Source organism: Chiloscyllium plagiosum, unplaced genomic scaffold (genome assembly GCF_037043375.1).
Source record: "Chiloscyllium plagiosum isolate Xiang-an unplaced genomic scaffold, Cpla_swu_hap1 HiC_scaffold_22, whole genome shotgun sequence".
NCBI lineage: Eukaryota > Metazoa > Chordata > Chondrichthyes > Orectolobiformes > Hemiscylliidae > Chiloscyllium > Chiloscyllium plagiosum.
The window spans coordinates 13,244,454-13,262,624 of NW_028270160.1; the positions used below are offsets into that span (position 1 = coordinate 13,244,454).

Here is an 18,171-nt window from a genome sequence, read left to right on the forward strand (position 1 = left end):
ATCCTTAATAGTCGTTTCCTTTCCAAGTGCAAGTAAATTCTGTCTCTCAGAATCCCTTTCAACAACCTACCCATTACTAAGGGCATACTCACAGGTCTCCCTAGGCTTCTGCTTACATCCTTTCTTAAATAAAGGCACAACATTAGCCACCCTCTAGCACCTTCCCTGTGACTGTAGGTGATACAAATATCTCTGCCAGGGACCCCTCTGTTTCTTCCCTCACTTCCTACCATGTCCTGGGTTACACATGATCAGGTCTTGGAGATTTATCCACCTCTATGTTTTTTTAAGACCTCCAGCATCTCCTCTGCCATGATGTGGACTGTTTTGATGTGGACTATTTATTTCATCAAGTGTCCTAGCCTCCATTTCTTCCTCTACAATAAAAACTGTAAAAAATACTTATCATACTTGGCTCTGAGATAAACCACATGTTCCAACTATATCTCCCTGCAGTTGCTAGAGTTGCTTGCTCCCATGTTTGTAACATTCATCCTGTCTCAACTCATCTGCTGCTGAAATCCTCATCCTTGTCTCTGTTACCTGTAAATCTGACCTCTTCCAACACATGCAAGTCTGATCATTCATTGCTCCCTGAGCTCATTGACCTGTGCTGGCTCCCAAATAGCCAACATCTCAATTTTAAAATTCTCATACTTATGAAATCGCAGGCCATTGTCCCTCCATATCTCTGTCATCTCCTTCAGCCTCACAACTCTTCGCAATCTCTGCATATCTCAAATTCTGCCATCCCCAAACTTAATCACTCCAACATTAGCGGCTGTGCTTTCAATTTCCTAGAGCTGTAAGTTCTGGAATTCCATGCCTACCCTTCTCCCACCTCTCTACCCCATTTTCTTGCTTTGAGCCTCTCACTACCTCTTTGACCAAAAGTCTCCTCAGGAGGTTTGGTTTTTTAATATTTTTTAATTAAAGCACTCCAATGAGGCACCTTGGGATGTATCATGTTAAATGTGCAAAATAAATACAAGTCATTGTTGTCAAAAGCTTCCTAAAAACCCAATGATTCATCCATGGTTGCCATCTTCGTGCTCCAGGTGAGGCCTCAGCTGGCATACCATTCTTAATTCTGGGTACCACACTTTAGGGGCAGGTATGGAGAAGATACAAGAATGGTACCAGGAACAAGGATCTTCAGATAAATGGATAATCTAGAGAATTGTGGACTGTTCTTTTTCAAACAGAAGATGTTAAGGGGGGACATACAGAATCATACAGCGGCTACAAACCAGAATGATGTCATTCAGCCAACTGTACCCATGCCTGTTTTCTTCCAGGGCAATCTAGCTAGTCTCTGGCCATTTTCTCTAGCCCTACAAACTATAGCCCTATCCAGCTGCTCATTTAATCCCCGCCTCCATCATGCTCTCAGGCCGTGCATTCCAGATCCTAACGACTCACTGTATTGAAAAGTATATTCATTTTAATTACTTGTTCAGATATTAAATGACACAACTCTAGGGCAAGTGGTTCTTGAACTCAGATAATCTGTCCCAGAGACAGACACATTATCATCGTGCCAAAAGTTTCCTATGTTACCTTGGGTCTTCTTGCTAGATGCCATAAATCCAGATCCTTTAAATTTAGTGGTGTTCAAAAATATGAGGGACTTTGAAAGAATAAATTTGGGAAGGTTGTTCCATTGATATAAGTATGGTAACAAGAAAATGCAAATTTAAGATAATTATTAAAAAAGAGAGACAAAAAGGTGAGAATTTGTTTTTTTTCTGTGTGTAAGAATACAGGAAGAAAACAAAATGGATGGGACAGCTCTTTCAAAGACCCAGCACAGGCAGGATGGGCCAAATGGCCTTCTTCTGTGCGGGAGGATTTTCTGACTCTGTATCTGTGGAATACCACCTCATGGTAATTTATTGTTAAGCAGTTCCCAAGATGAAGTGGATCCTGTGCTGGTGAGAGAGCTGCTAATTCATTTTGTAGAACTCAGTTTAGGCATGTTCCTGAAGTTTTCATTTTGTGATGTCTAACATTATTAACACATGACATATGAAATGGGAGCAGAAGTAGACTATTTGTCCCCTTGAGCATGCTGTGCTCATGCTAATCTGTTTGGGTTTTGAATCCGACATTCCTGATTACGCTTGATAATCTTTACTGCCCCTGCCCAGCAAGAATACATCCGGGTGCTCCAGTTTCCTCCCACAGTCCAAAGATGTGCATGTTAGGTGAATTGGCCATGCTAAATTGCCCATTGTGTTAGATGCATCATTCAGAGGGAAATGGGTCTGTGTGGGTTACTCTTCTGAGGGTTGGTGTGGAATTGTTGGGCCGAATGGCCTGTTCTCACACTGTAGGGAATCTAATCATCTCTGTCTTAAAAATATTCAAAGATCTCTCCTCCACCACTTTCCGCGGTCGACAGTTTCAAAGCTTCACAAGCCTTTGAGAAAAATAATTTCTCCTCATCTCTCTCCTGAAAGGACAACCCCTTTTGTTTTAAAACAGTGGTCCCTTGTTCTGGACTGACCAACAAGAGAAAAAAAAACCTTTCCACATTCAACTTGTCAGGACCATTCAGGATTGTATACACTTCAATCAAGTTACCTCTTGGTCTTCTAAACCCCAGTGGAAACAACCTCAGCCTGTCCAATTTATACTCATCAGACAATCCACTGATTCCAAATATCAGAACACCAAACTGCATCTAAATCACCTCCAATGTATATACATCGTTCCTTAAATAAGGAGACCAAACATGCACGTAGTATTGAAGGTGTGGTTTCACTAATGCCCTGTATAACTAAAGCATAATATCCTTAAAACTTTTATGTTCAATTCTTCTTGTAGCAAAGGATAGCATCCTGTTAATCCTCTTGATTATGTGCTGGACTAATTTTTGTGATTCATGTACCAGAATACCTAAATCCCATTCTATCTCAGAATTTTGCAGCATTTCAGTAGCACTTTTTTTCATTATCCTTCCTGTCAAAGTGAATAATTTTCCATCCATCCAAATTATCCTCCACGCCAGATTTTTGCCCACTCACATAACCTATCTGCAACTTCCTCATGTCTTCTTTACAACATACTTTTCTACCTATCTGGGTTTATTCTACCATGCCTTCACTCTGCTCAACCCAACCATTGATGTAAACTGTAAGGAGTTGAACTGCCCATCTGCCATTGGTCCATCCACAAAGCACACTGCCTCACTTCAGCCAATTAGAAAGAAAAAAGATATTTTGTTACTCGACTGGATGAACCATGACTGGTCGATTAAACAGTTTTCCTCCCACCATCTCAGTTACGTCTATAAGTAATAAATGAATTCATTCAACAATGATGTCAAGGAGGGATTTCTTTAACGTCCTCAACGATTTTGCTTTCAAATTGTCATTCACAGCCTTGCTCTGCCTGGTATGGAATCTCCAATTCTTGGGGATTCAGGGTAGCCCTGGAGGGTTGGCAACAGCAACATGGTGTTGGAACTGGAGGAGTATCATGGGGACATGAAAAGACGAGTAACCATTTTGCAGATTTCCTTGGCTAACTTTGGAATCTGCAAGTTATTTACATGCAACTTTCCCAGGACAGTAAATAGTAAACCCACAGAACATAAGTTGTACCCATTCTGGAAAAGATAGGGGCCGTGATGGGCTGAATAGCCACTTCTCATTCAGTGTGTTTCTAAATCTTCACTTTTCTTATACATCCTATTAACAAATCCATAGTGCAAGATTTTAGTGAGGAAAACACAACCAAAGAAAAGATAGATGTTCAATGTGGAAAGCAGTCACCATTCTTATTAAATTGCACAGATAGTATCATTGCTAATAGTGAAAACATAGAACAAGCAACTCATGGAGATATAGTAAAATGAGGCCTTTCAGCCTTGATCTTGGCTGATTGCCTTCCTATTAGAACTCCAACGAACCCAGGCTTGAAAATGTCAATTGATCCACAGCGCGTTGTGTGTGCTCTTGATTTTCACTGTCACCGTTGTATGAACATTTGCTTCATAATTTCACCCCTAAGTGGCCCAGCTCTAATTTTTAAGATAGTGATGCCCTTCCAGGCTGGATTTCACACCCAAAAGAAATTGTTTCTCTTTATCTAATCAAATCTACTCATCTTAAACATCTCTTTTTGGGTTTATGCATCCTGTCCTCATAATTTTACTTTCTAAATGCAGTATCATATTGGTGAAGTAGCTTTGTGTGAATAGAGTGATTATCCTGAACTTAAAACATAGACTGCATAATATATTTGTGATGGTGAGGCAAATTGTCCCCCACCGTTGTATATCTTTTCATTGTCTCGAAAGGCATCAATGAGGTTGAACTGTTTTTTGTTTGATGTGGAGGAGCTGGTGTTGGACTGGGGTGGAGAAAGTTAAACATCACACAGCACCATGTTATAGTCCAACAGGTTTATATGAAAGTGCAAGCTTTCAGATTGTTGCTCCTTCATCAGGTAGCTAGTAGGGCAGGAAACGTATGCCACAGAGTTTATAAATAAAAGGCCAAGGTGTCACACAACTAATGCATCGAATACATCGCATCAGTTGTATGACACTTTGATCTTTTATTTATAAATTCTGTTCCCCATGTATCATGCCCAACTAGCCACCTGACGAAGAAGCAGCGCTCCAATAGCTTGTACTTTCATATAAACCTGTTGGACTATAACCTGGTGTCATGTGATTTTTAACTTTGTTCTTTATTTATCAATTTATTCTTAATCTTCCACCCAGTCTCTTTCCAAAACCCTCAACATTAGTCAGCAAGAAATAAATGTCAGGTTGATTTGATTTCCAACTGAACTGCATTGCTTGATTTCTTCTTGTGGAGGAGCTTCAGGTCCCTGGAGCAAACTTGCACATCACTGAATATAAATAGTACAGTCAGGGTGGAGATAAAACATTAGAATGTTAGAGAGGTGAGGAAGCCCATTGAAATGAACACACAAAGACAATAGATTAGTCTATGATTAATACAGCTATCTAGTGTTCCAGAGCCTGGCATATGTATGATTACATGTATAGCAGTATTTAGAGTGAAAGGAATAATAAATAGTGTTACTTTGAAGCATAGGCCTGAAGACATTTCTTGAATTTGCCTTCTCTTCAATCCAGACTCATAGTGTGGTATCAAACCACCTGTGACCGTTGGTGAAACCAGAAGATAAAACATGACCCAAGTGTAGGCTCAACAGTTTCAAAAATATTTCCAGTCTTGAAGGTTCATCCTGTTTTCAATTGCGATGGTTAGCTGCTAATGTGCATGGACCAGTGCATCTTTAGTTTCGAGATGCCATTGCTGTACCAGGTCAACTGGGGTCTTGCCCTGCTAAAGTTAGAAACAAACACAAAGTACAGCTGCCTATTTTACACAGACAAAAAAAACAGCAGCCAACTTGCTCAGAGAGACCTCACACTCTTTGACATTCAATGCTGCATACTCTGATCTCCATTCAACATTCCTCATTTCCAGAATGATGTTCCCTCATGACTTTTGCGACCTGTGGCTGAAGCCATGAAAATATCACCAGAAAATGTGACATTGATCTGAAATCCCACACATTCCATCCCAATTGCTGCTGTATTGTGAGATCACATCCTGGATCTGAAGTGGGCTCTATTATTTTTTTTAAATATTCTTTCTTGGGATGTGGGCATTGTTGGTAAGGCCAGCATTTATTGTCCTGCCCCAGTTACTGGTAAGTTGCCTTTCTGAATTGCTACAGTCCGTGTGGTGGAGAGATGCCATTAGCGAGAGAGTTCCAGGATTCTGACTCAGTGACATTGAAGGAATGGCAAGATATTTGAAAATCGGGGTGGTGTATGGCCTGGAGAGGAACTTGCAAGTGGTAGTGTTCCCATGTATCTGCTGCTCTCGTCCTTTCTCAGCTTTGAAAAATCCTGTCTCAGGAGATTTGGTGTATGTTCAGTGCAGTGGAAGAAAGCCACACCACACTACCTTGAACTCAGTCATCTCAATGCTTACCTCCTTCAGTCTTCCCCTTCCTCATGAAACTCATTAAATTTGTCCAATCCCCTAATTAGTCATTGTCAAAAAGAATGGCGCTGGAAAAGTGCAGTGGGACAGGCAGCATCTGAACGAGCAGAAGAATCGAACTTTCGGACATAAGCCCTTCATTAGGGATGTCTGATTCCTGATGAAGGGCTTATGCCCGAAAGGTTGATTCTTCTGCTCCCTGGATGCTGCCTGACCTGCTGTGCTTTTCCAGCGCCACACTTCTCAACTCTGATCTCCAGCATCTGCAGTCCTCACTTTCTCCTAATTCTCTAACTACTTGGCCTTGATCTCTAGTAACTCCTGCCCACTTCTGACTAACTTACTTGCACTATAACCTTCGATCTAAAATTTTTGAAAGATCCCATGGGGAATGGATACTTACCTCATTGCTGGCCCTCAGGTCAGCTCCTTGTAAAATGAGCAGCTTTGTTATCTTGTACCGGTTAAGTCGAACAGCATCATGCAACGCTGTGTCCCCCTCCTGCAGATCAAAGAAGGAACTGTAATAAATATCTCAATTGGAACTCAATTCCCTCCATTCTAGGTGTACTCATTTGAATAATGATATAGATGTTTTGCCACAGTTTTTCATCTTACACCAAATCATGTTTGATTTGATATAATTTATTGTAGTTGCATGTACCTAAATACAGTGAAAGGTTTTGTTTTCCAAGCAGTACAGGAAGATCATGGCAAACAAAGACATAAAGATCATAGAGTGCTTAGACAGAGCGAGGCAAAAAGGTTACAGCTGCATAGGAGGTGAGAATTTAGGTTCGAAAGTGCGGAATAGTTATAAGAAATGTGAGAATAAGATCTGCTGTAGAGAGTTCGCAAAGAGTCGCCCAGTGTTGGCACCATCTTCAAATTGTTGGACAATGGGCAGTTGAGTTATGTATTTGATTTATTTATTTATTGTCACATATATATTGTTACAAATACAGTGAAAAGTGTTGTGTTGTTGTAAGTGTTTTCTATTTCATGTTCCCTTCTTCCTACTTCACATATCCTTATTTTCCAATCCATCATTTCAACTCCTTGAGTGCCCTTTTACCCTTCTAACACAGTGCTTTGCCTCACTGATATCTCAGCACTTTCCAGCTCATTAACAAACACACTTAACAGTGAATTAAACCCATGCTTTGGAAATTGTTGACACATGGAGTGGTAGGAAGCAGAGACTGTTTAAGGAGCATTTGTACATTTGTGAGGAAAAATAAACAATAGAAATATGGGGACTGATGGTTGAGGTAATTAGAGCGGGGGAGACTCAAATAAACAAAGACTGGAATTGTTGGAGAAACCCAGCAGCATCTGTGGAGATAAAATAAAATTAATTTTTCCAATTCTGTGACCCTTCTTCAGAACGAGAAGTAGCTCGGAAAAGGTAGCACTTAAGCTGGGATGGGAGTTGGTGTGGGTTGGGGAGGTGGAGAGTGGAAGAGGAGTGAGTGTATAGGTGAATAGGAATGCCAGAGAAAGAGAGAGAGCGAGAGAGAAAAGGACAAGCAAACAAAGGGATTGTTGATAGTGAGCGAGGGAATAAGAGACAAAAAAAACCTGCAGATGCTGAATAAGAGAAGCTAGACAAGTGATAATGGAGACAGTGAGTCATTGAGTTGGCTGGGCTAAAAGCAACCCATTTCATGACATGACCTGGGATAGGTAATAGACAAGGAATAGTGCGGTCACGCAAGGAAGACAGTCATGTGTTTATTAAATCATTTGTGGGAATATGGGCAGCACTGACAAAGTCAGCATTTATTGTCATTCCTAGTTGAACTGCTGTATTCCAGGTTGAGGAAATTCCAGGATTTAGACCCAGCGACACTGAAGGAACAGCGACATATTTCCAAGTCAGGATGGTGAGTGGCTTGGAGGGGAACTTGCAGGGACTGGTGTTTTCATGTATCTGCTGCCCTTGTCCTACCAGATGATAGTATTTGCAGGTTTTAAAGAGGTTTTGAAGTGGGCTTGGTGAATTGCTGCAGTCCATCTAATAGATAGTGCTCAATGCTCCCAAACTGGTGAAGGGAGTGAATGTTGAAACTGGGTGACTGTGTTAGCAATCATACAGGCAGCTTTATCCTCAATGGTGTTGGATATCTTGAGTGTTGTTGGGGCTGCACTCATCCAGGCAAGTGGGGAGTATTCTATCATACTCTTGACCTGTGCCTTGTAGGTGGTGAACGGGCTTTGGGAAATCAGGAGGTGAGTTACTCAGTATGGTATTCCTAGCCTCTGACATGCTTTGGTAGCCACTATATTTATACAGCAAGTCCAGTTCAGTTTCTGATCAAGAGTAACCTCCAGGATGTTGATAGTGGGGAATTCAGTGATGGTGAAGCCATTGGAGCATGGAGGGAAGGTGGACTTTGCCTAGGAATTGTGTGGCGTGAATGTTACTTGTCAATTATCAAGATAGAAAATAAACCAACTTTACCCTGTCTTTGATGTTGATATCAATGCCACAAGCAATGAGGTGCTCCACGCATTCCACATGTCCTGTCCTGGTAGCAACATGTAAAGGTGTACTGAGCAGCTGCAAATGGAGGAAGAGCTAATATGTACACAGCAATCAAACTATAATAGTCCACTAGTATGTTGCACTGACCAATAGCATCTCCCATTTTCTATTAAATATTAATAAATAGCACACAAGTGGCCATTCACCCTAAATTAGATTAAATTAAATTAGATTAGGCCTCTTCTGCTCCTTTGAAATATATCCATTAGTCCCAAATGGTTAGTTTCTGAAATATTCTATCTAATGGTACGGTGTGGATCAGATCACTTGAGGCTTTTAGAGAAAGTTGCATCTTTTTCCGAAAAGGAAAGATGGACAGAGCTTCAGGCAATATGCAGGGAAGTGGCACGAGGTGAATTATTCCCTTTGGAGGACCAGCACAGACAGTATAGGCTGAATGGTCTCCTGTGCTGCGACATTTCTGTGTTACTGTGCAACTCAAAGTCCCACTCACTCCTCTCTTTCTTCAGTACCCTGCAAATGTTTCCAATTTATTCAAGTATCTGTTGAAACCATTTGTTAAAGTCATAGTAAGAATGGAACATTAATGTTCACCCTTCTATCGACTTCCATGGCTGATGACTGTGACTTAGCATACAGAGCCGTAAACTAGTGGAAATTGAGGTAAGGAAGCAGTCAGAGAGGAATAAGGGGAAGGTCCTCGCTCTGGAGAGAAGCTGGAGAGAAAAGGAAATACAGACAGAACAGACCCCAACCATCAAAAGGAGGGAAAATGGGGCAGCACGTGCTTAGCACTGCTGCTGCCTCACAGCGCCAGGGGCCTGGGTTCGATTCCAACCTTGGGCAACTGTCTGTGTGGAGTTTGCACATTCTCCCTGTGTCTGCGTGGGCTTCCTCCAGGTGCTCCGGTTCCGTCCCACAATCCAAAGATGTGCAGCTTAGGTGAATTGGCCATGCTAAATTGCCAGTAGTGTTCAGGGATGTGTAGGTTAGGTGCATTAGTCAGGGGTAAATATAGGGTAGGGGAATGGATCTGAGTGGGTTACTGTTTGGAGGGTCGGTATGGACTTGTTGGGCCAAGGGGCCTGTTTCCACACTGTAGGGATTCTATAATTGGGTGGGAGACAGGTGGGCAACTGCCCCAGATGCTCCCACTGTGGGAAACCGGAGGATGCAATGGAAAACTGTTTGGAAACAGTGTGGAAACAGGCCCTTCGGCCCAACAAGTCCACACCAACCCTCCGAACAGCAACCCACCCTGACCCATTCCCCTACATTTACCCCTTCACCTAACACTACGGGCAATTTAGCATGGCCAAGTCACCTATCCTGCACATTTTTGGACTGTGGGAGGAAACCGGAGCACCCGGAGGAAACCCACGCAGACACGGGGAGAATGCGCAAACTCCACACAGACAGTTGCCTGAGGCAGGAATTGAATCCGGGTCTCTGGTGCTGTGAGGCAGCAGTGCTAACCACTGTGCCACCGTGCCACCTTGGTGTTGGTATCTCTAGAAACTCAAGCTGCAAGGCCAGGCAATAAGATTGGTCCATGTCTGCTCAAGCATGACCAAGAGAGTTATCAGGAGTTTGTATCATCAGGAATGGTGACTGCTTTAAACATGTGTGGGATTCTCTGAACCACTGGGTGGCTCACAGACACTGCGAGTGTGGTAACTAAAACATTTTCCACACGGAAGCAAATTAAATTCCAGCGTGCTGACAAAAGGGCCTATAGGAAGGTATATAGAGGTGCCACTATTGAAGGTTTACTTTGAGAATGAACATTTTGAGGGTCTTGCAACAGCGTATCAATGCAAGGGAGAGATAGTTTACTCGGCTGAAAGCAAAATAAACTCCTTGAACACAACAGAACAGCCCAGGGAGGCTAGAGAAAGCCAGCAGCAGATGCAGGAAAGTCAGGAAGTGATAGAATTTGAGGAGGGTCGCTCAAACTAAACCAAGAGGACAGGAGTAAAGAGAGGTCAGAAGACCTACAGGAGGCAGGGAAACCTGTGAGGTTTGGGGCAGATTGGGAAGGGTCACGTAATTTCAACAAGGCTGAATTCAAGCCAGATGTGTCAGAAAAGGTTGGGGCCGGTCCTAGGAGAGTTGAAAGAGTCGAAACAAGACCGGTAGTCATGAAAATAAATCTTAAAGTAAGGGAACACTTAGGAAGCAGCGATCATAATATGGTAGAGTTCAGTCTGCAGTTTGAAAGAGAGAAGGCAAAATCGGATGTAATGGTGTTACAGTTAAATAAAGGTAATTATGAGGGCATGAGAGAGGAACTGACGAAAATAGACTGGAAGCAGAGCCTAGCGGGGAAGACAGTAGAGCAAAAATGGCAGGAGTTTGTGGGTATAATTGAGGACACTGTACAGAGGTTCATCCCCAAGAAAAGAAAGATTATCCAGGGAGGGATTAGACAGCCATGGCTGACAAAGGAAGTCAGGAAATCTATCAAAGAAAAAGAGAGAGCCTATAAAGTGGCCAAGAGCACTGGGAAATCAGAAGATTGGGAAGGCTACAAAAACAAACAGAGGATAACAAAGAGAGAAATAAGGAAGGAGAGGATCAAATATGAAAGTAGGCTAGCCAGTAATATTAGAAATGATAGTAAAAGTTTCTTTCAATACATAAGAAACAAACGACAGGCAAGAGTAGACATTGGGCCACTTCAAACTGATGCTGGAAGCCTAGTGATGGGAGATAAGGAAATAGCAGGAGAACTTAATAAGTACTTTGCATCAGTCTTCACAGTGGAAGACATGAGTAATATCCCAACAATTAAAGGGAGTCAGGGGGCTGAGTTGAGTATGGTTGCCATTACAAAAGAGAAAGTGCTAGAAAAGCTAAAAGGTCTTAAAATTGATAAATCTCCTGGCCCCGATGGGCTACATCCTAGAGTTCTGAGGGAGGTGGCTGAGGAAATAGCGGAGGCGTTGGTTGAGATCTTTCAAAAGTCACTGGAGTCAGGGAAAGTCCCGGATGATTGGAAGATCGCTGTTGTAACCCCCTTGTTCAAGAAAGGATCAAGACAAAAGAAGGAAAATTATAGGCCAATTAGCCTAACCTCGGTCGTTGGTAAAATTCTAGAATCCATCGTTAAGGATGAGGTTTCTAAATTCTTGGAAGAGCAGAGTCGGATTAGAACAAGTCAACATGGATTTAGTAAGGGGAGGTCGTGCCTGACAAACCTGTTGGAATTCTTTGAAGAGGTGACAAGTAGGTTAGAACAGAGAAACCCAGTGGATGTGGTCTACCTAGACTTCCAAAAGGCCTTTGATAAGGTGCCACACTGGAGGCTGCTGAGCAAGCTGAGGGCCCATGGTGTTCGAGGTGAGCTACTGGTATGGATTGAGGATTGGCTGTCTGACAGAAGGCAGAGAGTTGGGATAAAAGGTTCTTTTTCGGAATGGCAGCCGGTGACAAGCGGCGTCCCACAGGGTTCAGTGTTGGGGCCGCAGCTGTTCACATTATATATTAATGATCTGGATGAAGGGACTGGGGGTATTCTAGCGAAGTTTGCCAATGATACAAAGTTAGGTGGACAGGCAGGTAGTACTGAGGAAGTGGGGAGGCTGCAGAAGGATCTAGACAGTTTGGGAGAGTGGTCCAGGAAATGGCTGATGGAATTCAATGTGAGCAAGTGCAAGGTCTTGCACTTTGGAAAAAAGAATACAAGCATGGACTACTTTCTAAACGGTGAGAAAATCGTAAAGCCAAAGTACAAAGGGATCTGGGAGTGCTAGTTGAGGATTCTCTAAAGGTAAACATGCAGGTTGAGTCCATGATTAAGAAAGCGAATGCAATGTTGTCATTTATCTCAAGAGGGTTGGAACATAAAAGCACCGTTGTGCTACTGAGACTTTATAAAGCTCTGGTTAGGCCCCATTTGGAGTGCTGTGTCCAGTTTTGGTCCCCACACCTCAGGAAGGACATACTGGCACTGGAGCGTGTCCAGCGGAGATTCACACGGATGATCCCTGGAATGGTAGGTCTAACATACGAGGAACGGCTGAGGATCCTGGGATTGTATTCATTGGAGTTTAGAAGATTAAGGGGAGATCTAATAGAAACTTACAAGATAATACATGGCTTGGAAATGGTGGACGCGAGGAAATTGTTTCCGTTAGGCGAGGAGACTAGGACCCGTGGACACAGCCTTAGAATTAGAGGGGGTAAATTCACAACAGAAATGCGGAGACATTTCTTCAGCCAGAGATTGGTGGGCCTGTGGAATTCATTGCCACAGAGTGCAGTGGAGGCCGGGACACTAAATGTCTTCAAGGCAGAGATTGAAAAATTCTTGATGTCACAAGGAATTAAGGGCTACGGGGAGAAAGCGGGTAAGTGGAGTTGAAATGCCCATCAGCCATGATTGAATGGCGGAGTGGACTCGATGGGCCGAATGGCCTTACTTTCGCTCCTATGTCTTATGGTCTTTTGGTCTAAGAAGGACAGCAGATCCCAGGGAAGGTGACAGAGGATGGTCAGCCAGAGCTGGAGATCTGGTTAACAGGTAACTTTGTGGCACATCACAAACAGGCTGGTGGAGTTCTCAAACAGGCCAGGAGGAAATGGAGTAGGACAAAGTGAGGATTGCAGATGCTGGGGATCAGAGTCGAGAGTGTGGTGCTGGAAAAGCACAACAAGTCAGGCAGCATCCAAGCAGCAGGAGAATCGATGTTTTGGGCAGATTCCTGATGAAGGGCTTATGCCCGAAATGTTGATTCTCTTGCTCCTTGGATGCTGCCTGACCTGCTGTGCTTTTCCAGCACCACATTCTCAATTCTGATCTCCAGCATCTGCAGTCTTCACTTCCTCCTAATTGGTTTCAACCTTACTGCAAAGCCTCTTGCAAGGATGCCTACCTTGAAGAAGTTCTCCTCCTCTCTCTATAAAGATCTCAGTGAGTCCCTCTCTCATTGTACTCCCCAGGTCCTCTTCCTGATGAAGGGCTTATGCCCGAAACGTAAATTCTCCTGCTTCTCGGAAGCTGCCTGACCTGCTGTGCTTTTCCAGCACCACACTCAGGAGGAAATGGAGCAGAAAACCTCATTCAGTGGCAGAGCCGCATGGGAGTATAGTACAAGCTAATTCATAGAATCCCTCCAGTGTGGAAAAAGACCATTCAGTCCATCGAGTCCACACTGACCCTCCAAACACCATCCCACCCAGATCCAGACACACACCCTATCCCCATAACCCGTATGGTTAATCCACCCTCCCCAGACACTGCACATACTTTCTCGTGGCCAAGCCACACATTATTGGACTGTGGGAGGAAACCAAAGCATCCCATGCAGGCATGGGGGGGGAAATTTGCAAACTTCCAAGGGTGGAATTGAACCTGGATCCCTGGCGCTTTGCTGCAGCAGTGCCAACTACTGAGCCACGGTGCCACCCCAAAGGATGATTTGGAGAAGCTGGTGTTGGACTGGGGTGTACAAAGTTAAAAATCACACAACACCAGGTTATAGTCCAACAGGTTTAATTGGAAGCATACTGGGTTTCGGAGCATCGCTCCTTCATCAGGTGGTAGTGGAGGGCTCGATCCTAACACACAGAATTTATAGCAAAAATTTACAGTGTGATATAACTGAAATTATACATTGGAAAACTGATTGTCTGTTAAGCCTTTCATCTGTTAGAATACAGTGATAGTTTCACTTCTTTCATGTGTAAATCACAAAACTTTTTTTTAAAAAGTTGCATTCTCAGGTTAGCTGTTAACAATGGTGATAGCTAGACAATGTGTTGAAGGTGTTAGCCCCCTGTGTTCTCTGCCCAGACCATGATATTTAGATTGATTCTAATCTAAAAAGTGAGATAACGGGGTTTTACATGAATTCATGCAATTTTTGAGCTCAGAGTTCTACATGAATGCGTGCAGTTTTTGAGCAAAGTACAATGTAACCCTGCAAGTACAAATTCACCCCACAAAATATATGTGTGTATGTGGGTCTTTGTCTGTCTTTGTGTGTGTGTGTCTGTCTGGGTTGGGGGTTGTGAGTGTGAGAAAGTGTATGTGTGTGTGTGTAGTGAGTGCAGAGTGTCTTAAGTCTGTGAGGGGGTGCATGTGTGAGTGTGGGAGTGTGTGTGTCTGTAAGGGTATGTGTGGATGTCTGTGTGCGTGTCTGTGTATATGTGTGTCCGTGTGTTTGTGTGTATTTGAGTGCCTGTGTGTGTGTGAGTGTGTGTGTGTGTAGGAGTATCCGTGTGTGTGTATAGTGCAATGGTGGTCACCTGTAATGTGACATGAACCCAAGGTCCCGGTTGAGGCCCTCCCAATAGGTACCGAACTTAGCTGTCAGCCTCTGCTCGGCCACTTTTCGCTGCTGCCTGTCCCGAAGTCCACCTTGGAGGATGGTCACCTGAAGGTCCGAGGTCGAATGTCCTGGAATGCTGAAGTGTTCCCCAACTGGGAGGGAACCCTCCTGTCTGTTGATTGTTGTGCGGTGCCCATTCATCCGTTGTTGTAGCCTTTGCTCGGTTTCCCCAATGTACCATGCCTCCGGGCATCCTTGCCTGCAGCGTATACGATAGACAACGTTGGCTGAGTCACATGAGTACCTGCCATGTACAAGGTGGGAGGTGTCCCCAAGTATCTATGTCCACACTCTGACATGTCTTGCAGCGCCTACCATGACAGGGCTGTAATGGAGTTGTCCTGAGCAAGCTGCCTGGCTCTCAGGACAACTCCATACAGCCCTGTCATGGTAGGCGCTGCAAGACATGCCAGAGTGTGGACATAGATACTTGGGGACACCTCCCACCTTGTACATGGCAGGTACTCATGTGACTCAGCCAACGTTGTCTATCGTATACGCTGCAGGCAAGGATGCCCGGAGGCATGGTACATTGGGGAAACCGAGCAAAGGCTACAACAACGGATGAATGGGCACCGCACAACAATCAACAGACAGGAGGGTTCCCTCCCAGTTGGGGAACACTTCAGCATTCCAGGACATTCGACCTCGGACCATCGGGTGACCATCCTCCAAGGTGGACTTCGGGACAGGCAGCAGCGAAAAGTGGCCGAGCAGAGGCTGATAGCTAAGTTCGGTACCCAGGGGGATGGCCTCAACCGGGACCTTGGGTTCATGTCACATTACAGGTGACCACCATTGCACTATACACACACACAGATACTCCTACACACACACACACTCACACACACACAGGCACTCAAATACACACAAACACACGGACACACATATACACAGACACGCACACAGACATCCACACATACCCTTACAGACACACACACTCCCACACTCACACATGCACCCTCTCACAGACTTAAGACACTCTGCACTCACTACACACACACACACACACATACACTTTCTCACACTCACAACCCCCAACCCAGACAGACACACACACACAAAGACAGACAAAGACCCACATACACACATATATTTTGTGGGGTGAATTTGTACTTGCAGGGTTACATTGTTCTTTGCTCAAAAACTGCACGCATTCATGTAGAACTCTGAGCTCAAAAATTGCATGAATTCATGTAAAACCCCGTTATCTCACTTTTTAGATTAGAATCAATCTAAACATCATGGCATAGGCAGAGAACACAGGGGGCTAACACCTTCAACATATTGTCTAGCTATCACCATTGTTAACAGCTAACCTGAGAATGCAACTTTTAAAAAAAAAGTTTTGTGATTTACACAAGAAAAAGTGAAACTATCATGGTATTCTCACAGATGAAAGGCTTAACAGACAATCAGTTTTCCAATGTATAATTTCAGTTACATCACACTGTAAATTCTTGCTATAAATTCTGTGTGTTAGGATTGAGCCCTCCACTACCACCTGATGAAGGAGCGATGCTCCGAAAGCTAGTGTGCTCCCAATTAAACCTGTTGGACTATAACCTGGTGTTGTGTGATTTTTAACCCCAAAGGATGGCAGTGATGTTCCGTGGAAAATGGATCAGTTTTAGGGGGAAAATGAAACAGGCACCAAAATCCACACAGGAACAGTATATTAATAGTAGCCTCTAAGCAAAGAGAGAGTAACATGAACTGAGAATAGCGAGGATACTGAAAGCTCTTTCTTTCTTCTCTCAGTCTCAGAAGCTAATGGTAGTGTCAAAGCAATTTGCAAATGTCACCATTCACAGAGAAATCAAAAGTTTCACCGCTCCCAAGGGAACAGGGCAACAGTTAAATGTCAGGTTTCATGATCACTAATCAAGTTTACTAAGGATTTCAAACTGCCATCACCTTTAATTTCTTGTCCATATTGACACCATTCCCCCTTCTTTTTAAGCCTATTACCTGAGTGTGTGTGTGTGTGCGTGTGTGAGAGAGCATGTGAGTGTGCGCGTATGTGTGTATCTGATGGTAGTTTATCTCCCAGGGTAGTAGCTAATAAAATATATTTCACTCAAGAAAACATTGTAATTGGCTGCCTGTTTGTAAGCCTATTTACTAAGTTTGAGTTGAAATATGAAAGCCGTTTACTAAAATAAAAATTAAATAAATTTGTTGTGAATGACACAGGTGTGGTTGAAAAGAGAGGAGCCAATCTCTTCTCAGCATCAGGTTATAACACATTGAATCTGCTTCCACTACCCTTTCAGGCAGCTCCGTCCAGATCACAACAACCCACTGGTTGAAAGAGACCTGCCATTCTCACCTGGCTAGGTGGGGGAAGTGTTGCTAGTGCAGTGATAACGTCAACGCAGTATCATGAGATCCCTATGGTGTGGAAGTAGGCCATTCAGCCCATCAAGTCCACACCAGCCCTCCAAACGTCATCCCACCCCATCCCTGTAACCCTGCCTTTCGCACGTCCAACCCACACATCTTTGGATTGTGGGAGGAAACCCACATAGACACGGGGAGAACATGCAAACTCCACAGAGACAGTCACCTGAGGCTGGAATCAAACCCGAGTCCCGGGCATTGTGGGCAGCAGTGCTAACCACTGAGCCACTGTGCCACCCTTTACAATGTACTATAGTAATCCCCAACTCCAGCTGAATGTTCTGGGGGCCATGGTGAAGTTTGAATTCAATGATCAAAAACTTGACCTAATGGTTAACCATTCTCAATTTTTATCAAAATCTATCTGGTTTGCAAATAATTTAGGAAGAGATACCTGCTATCCTTACCTGGACTGGCTTACATGTTACTACAGACCTAGTGTACCTACTCTCTGCAATGGCCTAGCAAACCACTCAGTTCAAGGGATGAATAACCAACCCTGTCCTTGCTCCTGACTCCCATAGCCGTCTTCCTCTGCCCTTGCAGTCAGTGAAGGACCTGGGGACTCTTACCTTGTCAGTAACATTCACGGTAGCTCCTTTTCCCAGGAGGATCTTAAGCACTTCCAGTCTCCCTCCTCGGCAGGCCCAGTGAACAGCAGTGCAGTCAAGCTGAAAGGAGAGGACGAGTCGGGGATAAGGCAATGCTGCAAGAGTTTCAGCTTACTGGATCTCAAAAGGCCAACGTATTTGAAATAGGTGAAATCACAGCTCAGTGCTGAAACAAACACTTGAGCTCAAAGAGGAAGATTAGTGCATTAAAATGTGACACCTATCCCATCAGAATCCATAAAACCGTAAGAAAAGGAACAAATGTCGGCTATTCGACCCCGTGAGCCTTCTCCGACATTCAATAGGATCATGGT

The 18,171-nt window shown here is 43.8% G+C and overlaps 1 protein-coding gene across 2 annotated transcripts in view; it reads right to left on the bottom strand.

The window, feature by feature from the left end:
* Nucleotides 1–3,770: 3,770 nt before the first annotated feature.
* Nucleotides 3,771–18,171, bottom strand: part of ankrd2 (ankyrin repeat domain 2 (stretch responsive muscle)) — a 35,560-nt gene continuing 21,159 nt past the window's right edge. The window contains exons 6-9 of one of the 2 annotated variants that reach the window (XM_043712227.2): nucleotides 17,819–17,917; nucleotides 8,464–8,562; nucleotides 6,403–6,501; nucleotides 3,771–5,330 (exon numbers count right to left, since the gene is read on the bottom strand). In XM_043712227.2, coding sequence (XP_043568162.2) covers nucleotides 5,256–5,330; nucleotides 6,403–6,501; nucleotides 8,464–8,562; nucleotides 17,819–17,917 — 372 coding nt within the window. In that variant the 3' untranslated portion in view covers nucleotides 3,771–5,255. The remainder of the gene's footprint in view (nucleotides 5,331–6,402; nucleotides 6,502–8,463; nucleotides 8,563–17,818; nucleotides 17,918–18,171) is intronic. The other variant, XM_087998757.1, reaches the window with a different exon arrangement.